Source organism: Anopheles gambiae, chromosome 3 (assembly GCF_943734735.2).
Source record: "Anopheles gambiae chromosome 3, idAnoGambNW_F1_1, whole genome shotgun sequence".
NCBI classification, from domain to species: Eukaryota; Metazoa; Arthropoda; class Insecta; order Diptera; family Culicidae; genus Anopheles; species Anopheles gambiae.
The window spans coordinates 79,613,939-79,628,061 of NC_064602.1; the positions used below are offsets into that span (position 1 = coordinate 79,613,939).

General features: G+C 43.4%; 1 protein-coding gene across 17 annotated transcripts in view; it reads right to left on the reverse strand.

Annotated features, from left to right (window-relative positions):
* Window positions 1–14,123, reverse strand: part of LOC1278336 (arrestin red cell) — a 75,515-nt gene that overhangs the window by 17,234 nt on the left and 44,158 nt on the right. For 13 of the 17 annotated variants that reach the window (XM_061653476.1, XM_061653471.1, XM_061653474.1 and 10 more), the window contains exons 2-4: window positions 11,845–12,202; window positions 10,858–10,949; window positions 10,457–10,599 (exon numbers count right to left, since the gene is read on the reverse strand). In XM_061653476.1, coding sequence (XP_061509460.1) covers window positions 10,457–10,599; window positions 10,858–10,949; window positions 11,845–11,939 — 330 coding nt within the window. In that variant the 5' untranslated portion in view covers window positions 11,940–12,202. The remainder of the gene's footprint in view (window positions 1–10,456; window positions 10,600–10,857; window positions 10,950–11,844; window positions 12,203–14,123) is intronic. The other 4 variants (XM_061653467.1, XM_061653466.1, XM_061653465.1 and 1 more) reach the window with 1 other exon arrangement.

Below are 14,123 nucleotides of genomic sequence, written 5' to 3' on the forward strand. Positions count from 1 at the left end.
CGAGCCGAATGGTAACAAATAATTCCAGAGGATTTCGGACGACTCAGCATTACTGCGGACGTCTCCGAACGACTTCGCATAGTTCTGGATGAATCCAGACGACTCTTGACGACTCCGGGCGACTCCAGATGACTCCAGACGACTTCGAACGACCCCAGATAACTCCAGATGACTCCGTATGACTCCGGAGCACTTCGAACGACTCCGAATAACTCCATATGACTACGGATGACTCCGGACGACACCGAGCGGCTCTGGATGATTCCAAACGACGCCGGATAAATCCACTCCAGACGACTTCGAACGACTCTGGATAACTCCAGATGACTCCATATGACTCCAGATGACTCCAGATGATTCCAGATGACGTCAGACGACTTCGAATGACTCCGGATAACTCCAGATGACTCCGTGTGACTCCAGAGGACTTCGAACGACTCCGAATAACTCCATATGACTCCGGATAAATCCACTCCAGACGACTTCGAACGACTCTGGATAACTCCAGATGACTCCATATGACTCCAGATGACTCCAGATGATTCCAGATGACGTCAGACGACTTCGAATGACTCCGGATAACTCCAGATGACTCCGTATGACTCCAGAGGACTTCGGACGACTCCTAATAACTCCATATGACTCCGGATGACTCCGAGCGGCTCTGGATGATTCCAAACGACTCCGGATAAATCCACTCCAGACAACTTTGAACGACTCTAGATAACTCCAGATGACTCCAGACAACTTCGAACGACACCGGATAACTCCAGATGACTCCAGATGACTCCAGATGACTCCAGATGACTCCGGATAACTCAGGATGACTCAGGACGTCACGGAGCGGTTCTGGATGATTCCGAACGGCCCCGGATAATGCTGAGCGGACCAACCTTCGGGAGTCAGCTCTGAAATTTTCGGATTCGGATCGGAGTCGAGCTCGGATTTTTGTCAACTTTACCCAACACTAGCTACGTACTTCTCCGCAAGGCAACGCGACCAATTATCTCAACAGATTTAACCGCAATGGACTAAATATTAGATACATTACTTAATTAATGTGTCCTTTAGTTCCTATGTTCTCCGAAGAGTGTTCTACTGTAGAAATCCGAGAACTCTGTCTAATTTTAGATTAAGAGTAAGAGAAGATCAACCTCTGTGACAACCCTCTTTCCTTGAATGTTGTTGAAACCATTTAGTGGCTCTTCACTTAAATATAATCTCGAATGTTGATTTTTTTTTCTTATCTGCATCCATTACACTCACCACATCCATTTTAATCTACGACGCTTTTCCCTTAATTTACTTATTGGAATGTTCTACAAAAAATCACACAAAATGTCTGGGAAGGATGTTTAGGATGATATTTCAGTTTGAAATTGATATTACAGTTTGAAAAAATGAATGCTCATTGGAAATATATCACCACAAATACAAACAAACATGGTGTCAATAAAAGGTGGATTGAATTCCTCTCGTAAATCTAGAATGCTCTTGCAGCTCTAAATCGTAGAGCCTCTATGAACATTATGTGATGAATCCTTGTATAGAAAACAAAATCCCTAATCTTGGGTATGTCTCACGTGTCATCTTCCATCAACATACATGATCCAGTTTTTTTTCAGATTCAGGTCATGCCAACATGAACCGCCTTCGAGCATTTACTTTCAACTCGATATTACGTTCAGGTGTTTACTGGCACATTGCAATGAAGATACGCTGGAGTTTTCCTTCCACACACGCTCGAAGAATAAAACGATCCAAACAATATCGATACATCATTTGATCTGGCTCTGGTTCAATTACTGTGCCTCCCTCCTGCCCTATACAGAGTATGCGCTCAGATTTCGTTTCAGTAGGATTAGTTCAATTTTATAGCAATATCCGTACCGGATAACATTCGAACAATCTCATGAGAGTGCGGAATCTAATTTCGATACGAAGCTGTCCAGCAATTCAAACATTCGCAAAAGAGACCAGTATCAGATCAGGCCGTTGAGTGGTGAAAACCAATTAAATTGCTGTTTAAACATACAAAATACCCTGGAGGAAGATTTCTGCTTCATATGATATTGAATTAAAAAATAAAGTTAATTAAAAAAAATATACTAAAATGATGCGTTGACCGTAAAGTGTCCGACCGTAAAGTGTCCGACCGTAAAGTGTCACGTTGAATTGTAGTTAAAGATTTTTGATATTCTTTTTCTTTAAAGGTCGATTTTAAAAATTGTTAGCAAAATATTGCAAACAAACCTACCAGAAGCTATCAAACAGTCCTTGCTGAACATGACGTTCAGTGCTCGAACAACATTAAACGATCTCTCCAAAGCAATGCATTTATGTTCCTTTCATATGATTGCTTCAACTTGCTACTTTTCTCCAAAATTGCACAAAAATCTAACACACGCAGAAACGTTGTTCAAAAAAAGAAGCTAAACATCCTCCAGCTTACATCGTTAAAGTGACGGAACAAATCCGCCATGAATGATGAAGTCGTTCGCTGAAACCCTCCGACCGCACCGAATATATCAAACGGACCAAATATTCGCGCAAGCACGATAGATTGAGTACGTGCTTTGCTGCAAATGTTTGCGCGTTTTTTTTTTTTGCTGCTCCCCCGCTACAATACAACAAACGAAAAACAGTCAATCATCGACATTTGTACATACGTACACGCACTCGGGATGTTTTTATATTTTTTCTCTCCACAGAGAATGGTACAATTTAACAGATTTAGTAACACACGAGGCATGATGTGTCTGGACATGGGTGTATCTATCCGCGTGACGAAATGTACACACACACACACACATGCACATTCCACCGCAAGTGCTTTGCGGTAAAAGTGTTTGCATTTGTCTTTGGTCTTCATGGTGGTGCGCGCACAACGGTCGAAAAACCAAACGGTTTGTGTGGTTCTTCAACAACAACAGCACATCCATTAAGAATACAGCGTAGGATTTGTGTCGGCTGTCGACCGGCTGTTTTGAACACCAAGCACATATGAAAGAGACGCCATTGAAAGCGGCACACTTGCACACTCAATGCTTCTTGCGCCGGTTCCATTTTGCTGGAGGTGATCATAAATTTTGATTATTTTCGTGTGTATCACACCTTTTCCGTATGCCACTAAAAAGGACAAGTGCTGCTTATATATATAGTATAACAGCAACTTTAGCACCAGCTACTGCAGACAGCACTACTTTACCTGGCGGAAAATTTTCTGCCGTGTGTGTGTGTATTTCTCCATTAGCAAATCATTTGGTAAACACACAACCACTGGAAAACACAACAAAACAAAAATAACTACAGCAAATTAATCCAGGGCGCCACCAAAACTTTACAGTTTTGTGCCAACAAAGTGGTGGTCGGTGTGGAGATGGGTGTGTGTGCTAAAAGTAAGTGGTATTATTCTTCCATCATCGGGACGGGCGAGCAGAAAGGAGCTCTCTGCACGCGCGACGGTGTTGCATCGTAAATCAAAATTACATCATTTGCGTTGATGTGTACACAACAGCAACAGCGCAGCGAACGTGTTGCGTTCCTTTTTCGGTCCAAAAGCATCCCGGCATTACTTTCGTACGTACCCTAACAAAAACTCCCGCCGTGTTGCTTGTTTTCATCCGCCACCCCCCCGATGGAGGCGCCTGGTGCCGCAGTGACACGGGCGAATGAGGAAGATTTATTTCATGGATTTTCAACTTGTTTTCGTTGACGGGTGCTCCTGTTGTGCTGCAGCAGTGTGTGTGTGTGTTGCTAGCTCTCGGTGGAATTAAAAGATACACATGTTTACTTTTTGTAAGTGCAAAACAGCAGTAACAGCGCCAGCCCACCCCCGCACTGCAATGGCCCCGACGAAGTAGAGCGAGCGTGTACGTATTATTCCTTCGCCAAATGGAATGACTTTTACAATATCAAAAAGTGCCATGTCAGTGCTTTGAACGGGGTTTTTTTTTTTTTTCTTTGAGACATGTGTTTTGAATTTAAACATTAAAACTTGGACTGCTGTGAAAATTCTTTTATTTTGACCGATCGCGTCGAGTGCTAAGGATGGACTGCCCTTTTATTTCATACGCTCATGATAGCAAACTTCTGTGGTTTGTCGCTTAACCTATGAAATTCTAAGAAAGGCCGATCGGCCACCAAAAGCGCGCACGTGCCTTAGCGCAGACAATTGTCCTTTGTTTTTACAAAGCAAATACAGAGTTCTCGGTATTATTTTCGCTTCGCTCACACCATCTGGCGCCCCTAGTTCCTAGCATCGTATTCTTTTGCTTCGACATACTCCCCCCCGGTTGAATTATTGAATTCAACAGAATTGTTTTCGGTTACAGGCAAAATACAGATTTTTGATATTCCGCGCTTGTACAAACCATCTTTCGTTTTGACGGTAACTACTCTTATGTTCCCATCACTTCCCGGAAAAATCTCAACTATTCTACCATAACACCATTTCAGGGGTGGTAAACCATCGTCTTTCACAAGCACCATTGTTCCGACGGAGATGTTGTTGCGTTGACGGGTCCACTTTGTCCGTGGTTGTAGACCGGACAAATACTCAGTACTCCAACGTTTCCACAGCCTTCGAAGATATTCTTGTACTTCCTGCCATTGATTCAGCTGGTTGATTGGAACCGCTTCCAGGGATGGTTCGGCCAAGGCAGAAAGCGGACGATGGATCAGGAAATGTCCCGGCGTCAAAACGTCAAGATCAGCTGGATCGGTTGATAGTTGAGTCAACGGTCGAGAATTCATGCAACTCTCGATCTGCGTTAGAAGCGTGGTGAGCTGCTCGTAGGTCAGCAACGCGTTTCCCATCGTAGGCCTAAGATGATTTTTGAAGGATTTGACAGCCGCCTCCCATAGGCCGCCAAAATTCGGAGAACGAGGGGGGATGAACTTAAATTCGATGCCTTCATCGCTGCACTTCCGAGTTATGTCGCCTTGCCATGCCTGATCCTTGAATTGCTGAGCTAGGACAGCCAATTCTTTCGATGCGCCTACAAAATTCTTAGCGTTGTCACATTCAATTAATGAAGGCTTACCTCTGCGCGCGATGAATCTGCGTAGGGCCGCAATAAAGGCGTCTGTGGTCAAGTCTGTAACAAGATCGATGTGCACCGCTTTCACGACCATGCATACAAAAATGACCACGTATCCTTTTAGCGGCTGCGATTTTCTATGGGGATAGCGGTATGCTATCGGGCCGCATAGATCCACTCCAGTGCGGACGAATGGTAAGGCTGGAGACACGCGTTCCATTGGTAAGTCGCCCATAATTTGTTGAAGCGATGTTGGTCGACAGCGGAAACATTGCAAACATGAGTGCACTGTCTTTCGGGCTAAATTTCTGACTCGCAAAGGCCAAAACCTTTCGCGCAGGCTCGTGGTCAGAAATTGAGGGCTGGCATGCAACATTTTCAGATGAACGAACATTGCAATCATGTCGGTGAGGGGATGATTGGATGGAAGTATCATAGGATGTCGTCGATCGTTAGATACTTCTGCATGACGTAGCCTGCCACCTACTCGCAGTATGCCGGCTTCGATGTATGGATTTAACGACTTCAATTTGGAATGGTTTGCAACGAAACCATTTTTTTCAAGATTTTTAAAATCTTCCGCAAATGATTCATGTTGTGCAAGACGGACGAGACACTTGATTGAATCGTTTAGTTCTTCAGTGGTCAGATGCGTATATCGTCGTTGATCACGATTTTTGAGTTTTGCGTTGTGAGCAAATCTGAGTATCCATGCTACAAGTCTTTTCAAATCGCCGAATGACGAACGCAGTTTAAAAATGAAACTCGGTTCAATAGAATGAGCTGCCAACGTAACTCTTTCTTCGAGATCTTCCTTAGGTAGTTCAACCTTACTTGCAACCTTTGTAGGGAAAATCAGAGGTTCTTCATTTAGCCAATTCGGGCCGTTCCACCATAATGTGGCATGCTGTAGCTGTGCTGGATCCATTCCGCGAGAAATTATATCTGCTGGATTTTCTATACCGGGTACGTGATTCCATTTTCCATTTGCAGTGAGATGTTGTATTTCCGATACACGATTCGCAACGAAAGTTTTCCAGCGCGATGGGTTTGCTGCCAACCAGTGTAGGACAATACTTGAATCCGACCAAAAATATGGTTCTATTTCAATTTTCAAGGCACCGGAAACCTTTTCATACAGATGTGCCAAGAGTAATGCGGCTGATAGCTCTAAACGAGGTAAACAAACTCGTTTTTGTTTACGCGAAGTTGCCAGAGGAGCTACTTTAGATTTAGCCGTTAGTAAATTCACTGTAACTGTATCATCGCTGGATACAGATCTGATGTAAATACAAGCGCCGTACGCCTTTTCAGACGCATCGCAAAATCCGTGTAGCTGTATTTGTTTTACAGGCGTGTGAGAAAGAACCCAACGTTGGATACTTATGTTATTAAGTTCTGCAAGATTTTTACGAAAATCTCTCCACTGTTTCTGTAGTGGTGGGTTGAGAGGTTCATCCCAAGACGTTTCATTGCGCCAAAGCTCTTGAAGATACATTTTAGCTGCCACTATCACAGGACCGACCAATCCTAAAGGATCGAAAAGTTTTGCCGAGTCTGATACAGCAATGCGTTTCGTAACTGGATTGTCATGATTGCTGTACTCAGGTGTTTCGAAGAGAAAATTGTCGGTTGTTGGTTGCCATTTCAGACCCAATGTTTTGATGCATGATGTTGGCGAATCAACGGGAATTTTTTCTAGTAGTTCGGAGCAGTTAGATGTCCATTTACGAAGACAAAGACCAGCAGATTGAAGTAAATTCAATAATTGGTCACTGAGTTTCTGCCCTTCCTCTACACTATTGACTCCTGTTAGCATGTCGTCCATGTAAAAGTCGTTAGCTAAAACCTTTGTTGCCTCTGGGTAAGTATTTGCTTCTAGTTTTGCTAGATGTTGTAGAGTTTTAGTTGCGAGGTATGGTGCGCAAGAAGTACCATAAGTGACTGTGCTCAATTCAAATGTACAAATTGGATCGGTTGGTTTATTTCGCCATAGAATTCGTTGCAAGGGACGGTCTTCGTCAGCTACCAAAATTTGTCTGTACATTTTCTCAATGTCAGCCACGAGTACAAATTTTGGCATTCGAAATCTTAGTAAGATAGACATAAGATCGTCTTGAAGGATTGGGCCTACCATCAAACAATCGTTTAATGAGACTCCACTGGTGGAAGAGCACGACGCATCAAACACCACCCGAAGCTTGGTGGTAGTTTTATCGGGACGAAGCACACAATGGTGCGGCATGTAATAGCTTGGGCTAACTTGTCCTGTGGTGTTTTCTGTTATTTGTACCATGTGGTTAAGGTTTATATATTCTGAAACAAACTGTGAATATTCTGCTTTAAGTTGTGGTCTGGTTTCTAAACGTCTTTCTAATGCTAGGAATCTGCGCAAAGCAATAGATTTGGATTCGCCCAGCTGGGCAATTTTGTCGTCGCGTGTTGGTAGAGAAACCACAAACCGACCTGCGGTGTTACGTTTTGTTGTTCTATCAAAATATTGTTCACATTTGCTTTCTTCCACCGATAGTTTGCTGTTAGTCTGGCATGCTTCAAGTTCCCAAAATTGTCTAAGCTGTGCGTCGAGGTTGCTGCTCACATGAGCCACTACTGATGTTTGCTCACTTGGTTGGCAAACGGTGGCTCTTCCAGCTATGACCCATCCTAGCACAGTTTTTTGTACTGCCAATGCACCTGACTGCATTTTCAAAAGGCCCTCTTCCAAGATTAGATAATACAGGTCCATGCCGATTATCATGTCGATTGGTCCGGGTTCATGGAAATTAGGGTCTGCTAGTTCGATGTTTAGAGGTAAGGTTAGCCTTGTTAGATCGACTGCACTTACCGGTAGATTTCTTGTGACTTGGCTGAGCACATGAAATTTGGATGTCGTTCTAAAAGCACTGCAATTTGACTTGATGCTCACCATGACCGATGAGTAAGACATGATTTTCGACTCACCAATACCGCCGATCGAGTGTACTTCCTTGATGCGAGGGAGTCGAAGACGTTGTACTAGTCGTTCTGTCACAATATTCAATTGTGATGCTGAGTCGAGCAGAGCTCGCGCCCAATACTGCGTTCCGTTGCAGTCACATACCTTGACCACGGCCGTTTGAAGCAAGACCGTTGAAGATACCTGATTAGAAGCCGGTGGCACATTCACAAAACAATGATTTAACGAAGCTGGAGTTTCTGGATTAGACGAAGCAGGAGTGGAAGGACCGGGTTGGCATTCGGGTATCGTTTGCTGTTGCAATACTTCCTGAACTGGCATGGCATTCGATTGTTCGTGTAACATGGTGTGGTGCTTCTTGTGGCAAATACGGCATGTACCTGATGGACAGTCCTTAACCGTATGACCCAATGATAAACAATTGAAACACAGTTTCTTGTTCTTCACTAAATCCTTTCGATCATTCACTGCCATGTTTCGGAACATAACGCACTTGTAAGGAGAATGTTTTACGTCACGACAAAAAACACACTTTTCCGCTGCACCTAAGGACACTGTCGAATACGCTGCTGTGTTCTTCTGGACCGGTTTGCGTCGAAACTGTGATGAGGTTTTGTCCGACGGATCTAATTTCACTGATTCCACAGATTGTAACACTCTACAATGATCTCGGAGAAACTTCACTAACTCGTCGTAGGTAGGAACTTCAGTCGAACGCTTATATGTTTCCCACTGTCGCAAAGTAGCCGGATCCAAACACGATGACAAGCGAAACACTAACAACGTACTCCACCCTTCAGGCCGTTCACCAAGCTTTTCTAACATTTTCAAATTTCGCTCAAATTCATCCACCAGACGCATGATAGATTCCGGACATTCCTTTTTAATCGGAGAGATGGCAAAAATAGAGTCCACATGAGATTTCACTATTAGATATTTGTTCTCATATCTGGTGCATAGTAAATCCCAAGCAACGCTGTAATTCGCTGTGGTAACTTCTATCACTTCAATCACGCGCTTTGCATCTTCCGTTAGACATGAAATCAAATACGTAAATTTGTCCACTTCACTTAGCTCCGGCGCCGCATCTATCAGCGTTTTGAAATTATCACGAAACGTCGTCCAATTTTGCAAAGAACCGTCAAATTTCGGTAATTTGATTTCCGGTAGCTTCACTCGCGATGTTTGCTTCGAAACGTTAGAAGGTAACACTTCTTTCACTGTAGCAGCTGCGATTCGCTGCTTTGCGTTTCGCATTAATTTATACAACTTCGTCTCGAAGCGTGCATAAATTTCTTCCTCTTCTTCGATTGTGTCCGACACTTCTAAAATGCTCACATGCACTTTCTCGTATTCCGACTGCACCGCCGCAAGTCGGTCCGCACATTCGTTAAGCTGGGAAATTTCCAGATCCGCATCGCTTAGAATGGTATCCAGTCGGTTCATCTTTCGATCGAGATGATCGCGCACTCTGGAAGCCTTTTCATGTTCCAACATGTCACTTTTTCCCGTTCCGAAACCTTTGAACGGGTCAGAGAGATCCATCTTAGACGTCGACGGCAATTGTTCACCTGGTGTGTCACTTTTTTCTTGGTCGCCCACTAGATCGGCAACTTTTACCGGCGTGCGTTCCACTGACATTGTTCTTATTGTTCATCAACACTTTCACTGTGCACAATCACGTTCGCGGATAGTGATTGTAGCTAGCATTAGGTTTCGAATCGAACTAAGCAAAACTGCTGTTGGAATTCGTTTCGAGTAACCAAATGTTCGAATCCGGTTCGAAGGACCAGAAAATGTTTTGAATTTAAACATTAAAACTTGGACTGCTGTGAAAATTCTTTTATTTTGACCGATCGCGTCGAGTGCTAAGGATGGACTGCCCTTTTATTTCATACGCTCATGATAGCAAACTTCTGTGGTTTGTCGCTTAACCTATGAAATTCTAAGAAAGGCCGATCGGCCACCAAAAGCGCGCACGTGCCTTAGCGCAGACAATTGTCCTTTGTTTTTACAAAGCAAATACAGAGTTCTCGGTATTATTTTCGCTTCGCTCACACCATCTGGCGCCCCTAGTTCCTAGCATCGTATTCTTTTGCTTCGACAACATGAATGGACCATTTTAATAAAAAATAATGTAACAAATTTCATTCCATCTGTAGCAAAGGCAAAACAAAACTTCCCTTTCCTCTGAATATTGCACGTACAGTTGTGACCTACTGATATACATTCAATTTACCGTACACGTACGGTTAGAACGCTCCTCTGTCCCGTGCTAAGCACGCACACCGTCGCTCGTAGTGTGCCTTCGTAGAATAGGACCGACCAACCAACCCGAGGTCATTTGCCTCTCGATTATTCAGGAGATTAAACGCGCCGCAGCAGCATCATATCAGCGCGGCGCGTTACACGTTTGCAGACAGCGCTCCGTCCCCGGCCCCTGAACGCAAATACTAACCTGTTCGGATGCCAGATACAGGTCCTTTCGGAAGGTTAGTCCCAGCACGTCCAGATCCTCACGCCCGTACCGGAAGGCGGCCAGTACGTGTCCGAAAACTTTCCGCTCCTTCACATAGTCGGGATCTATCAGCACGACACCATCTGGCACCGAGCACAGTTCGTGGCGGTGAGTGGTGTTCGCCGGTGGGGCGCAGTTTATCGTTGATTTTGATGAAGATGGCGGCGTGCGTTTGGCGGCGTGCGCAGTTGTAGTAAAGGTGTGTGTGCAATGACAAAGAGAAGAAGGAGAACAACGAATGAAGGATTGCAGGGGTAGGCCAGAGGGACTTGTTGCTTGCCGGTGAAACAACGTGTAACGGTAGAGCGTTTCACCCTTTCGGGGGGTTTTGGCGGGCTTACCTATCGGATCGACATGCGTGATGTGGTCGACGAAGTCACGTTTTCCCAAGTATACGGTGATTTTGCCATTCGAAGAACTTTTCTTAAATACTCTGGAAAGAGAGGAGCGAGAAGCGAAGAATACATTGTCAGTTAGTTTTATTGGGATAAATTAATGAATTAATTAACTAACTAATTTAAATGAAAAAGAAGCATTCACAAGCTTGAGATTTAAGTTCTAAATTGTTCATTTAGAGGGCGCCACTATGCGTATAAAAAGGTTAAATAGTACAACTAATAGGTAGATCATGTTTACTTCTAACGCTTAAATTGAGCGAGATCAAAAAGAGTAATTACGCCTACTTCCGAACAATTCTATATCTCGCTGAAAGAGTCTATTATATGCCTGAACGAATCTACAACTCGCTGAACATGTCTATATAATCCTCGAAAACCCTGTAATGTTTTAAAAATACAATATTTTACATTCGCTTTCACATGATCCTCCCATTAAATTTAGTAATTCAATTTACCAGATAAGCATTAAATACAATAAATCCTTAAATTTATAATATTGTCAATAAATTCAATAATAACATTCATTGTCTTCTTATGTTATATTGGTATATTGGTTTGATGCCGAGCCCAAATGGCCAACAAATATAACAAATATACAACTCAATACTATTGTACTAAAATAAAATAAATATGTATACTAAATATCATTGACTGATCAATAGTACAAATTAAATAATTCAATCCACATAACACGAAAGCGTTTATGCAATAATACAATCTAATATGCAAAATTCATTGCAGGCCATTTTTCAACGTTTACAGCAACGTTTGGTGTTTGCTTTCTAGAACTAACTCTAGAGCTCATTTTATTTTTATTATGCCCAGTATTTACCTAAACTGCCTACCCCAATAATGCTAATTACAGCATGCAATGTTAATTTTTTATTTGCGCAAAAACCCACAAACCTAACCTAGGCTCAGCACGCTTACCTTGTTGCCTGCTTTTTCGAGCTACCCTCGTCAACGTCAGGATCGGGTGACGGTGCGGGCGATCTGGGCGATGATCCTTGCAGATGGGTATTCATTTCGAAACCGTTGTGTCTAATTAGAGGCCACCGTGCCACCGACCTCCGTACGTCTGCTTGGGCTTTCCACGCACTCTCTCACACAAACACACGCACGCACAATTATTATCCTTTTTCTTCTATTCACTTCGCAGCGTCACTGTTTCACCACTTCGTTTTCATACACCACACAGCACTGCAGCGCGCCTGTCAAGGCAACTAAAAGCCAAATCTTGTTAGTTTCCCATACGGATTAACTGTTGCGTTTCACTCTCCCTGCCGGGCTGTAACGAAATGTCCAATTGGAAAACAGGTTAATTGCAACGTAAACATACATTGAGTGGGAGGAAAAGTGTTGCATATGCTCGTCCTATATACACGGTTTGTTGCTTTAGCTGCGCCCTCCGTTGCACGATACACTTCTGGTGTACTACACTCTATGAACGCACAGCACATTCAATCAAATAGATTGAAGTGTTGCAACCCGAACGGCGACGGCACTTACATATATTAAAGTCTCAAAGTAACAAAGAATGCAAGGAAAAAATACACAAAAACTCAAAAAAAAATCATAACATTCACAACCCTGTAGCTCGGAATTAGCTGGCGTGTGAAAGGGACACAATGGACATATTTTACACTTCGCCTATTTTGACACTATTCAAACACACTCCCACACACAAACACGCACCCACCATTACCTCGGGCTGGTATGTGCACACGAAGAGAACGCTGCCAAATACTAACGTTTGCCATCGCCGCCGGCAACCGACCGGGGGCGCAAACCAAAATTCTTTCTCCACATTGCTTTGTGCTGGCGGAGAAAGAATGGCTCCAGCAATGGAGTGTCAGCCCGGTGTTCCCATAAATGGTATCCCGACACCGACTGTTTGCGGTGTGCTCGCGCGTGTGCGTGTGCTGATCCGGTTTCACTTCAAGATTCGGAACAAATGGCAAACAACCCTCGGGTGAGCGGCAACAAAAAAGAAGATGCTGCTGAATAGATGAAGAGACAACGCTCACGAAGCGTTCTTGCGTTGAGTGATTTTTCTTTTCACACCATTATTGTGCTTCTCTCTTTCTCTCTCTCTCTCCCTATATCTGTGTCCAAGGATAGTTGTCACCCGTAAAGCGATGGATTCATCGAAAGCATGCTACGCATAGTTTTTACACCAGCACCACCCGCACGGAACAGGACACGGATCAGTGAAAAAGGGGAAAAAGTATTTTCTTTTCACACCACGTTCGAACAATTTTCGCATTCTCGTAAATAGTTTACCTTAGTGGGTGGACGGAGGCGAAAAAGTAAAGTTAAGTACAGTATGCACGATTTACTGTGCAGTGAGGAAAGTTATTTCCCAATCAAGTTGATTTTTTTTCTGCTTGCGCTTCGAAGAAACTTATAAATACTTATAGCATTATAGCGCGCTTCCTTTAGGAATGCCTTGCCGATTCCCGAACAATCTTATTTTTACACCGGAGCTTGCCAAGTTGCTCCAATTTCCACCTCAATCGGGGTTTCGGGAAATGGAATGTACAGCAACAAAAAAAAATCAATGAAGTATCTCTCCTGCGCCGGGGATTTCAATTGAATCCTTCTTACCTACAACAAAACCTACACTCCTCCGCATCGGATGCCACATCTCTCGCACCCGAATAGAACGAGAATCGCTAACCGACTCTGCCGGAGGCGAGCAAAGAAATGGCAAGGCAAGCGGATCGAAAGATGAAACGCAAAAAAATACATATATACACTACCCGCCGTTCTTCGAGTTCTTTCTTGTCGGCGGAATTTAACACCTTCCCTACCAACCGCCGTTGTAATGCGAGGAAGGTAACGCGAGCGGGTGAAGAAAAACGTATCTCGAAGGCAAAAGGAGCAACACATGCTTCACACGCTCGGCATACGTCCTGTACACAGTAGCTTATCGAACGATCGATTGATGTGTGAAAGAAAAAGTATTTATAGTAATTGCAGAGCAGCATGATGGGGCGTGTAATCCTTTTTGAAGAATGTGTGCGAGATCCATTGAAAATAGAGGGAGTTTTAAATAATAATACAACATAATCAAAATTTATTACACAACCATATCTTTTGATGATTGATAATGTTCACTTCGTTTGCGAAGAACGGAACGAAAGCAAAATATAAATTGATAGGCCTTTATACAATATTTCAGGCTTTAAGTTCCAGTTAAAAAAGAT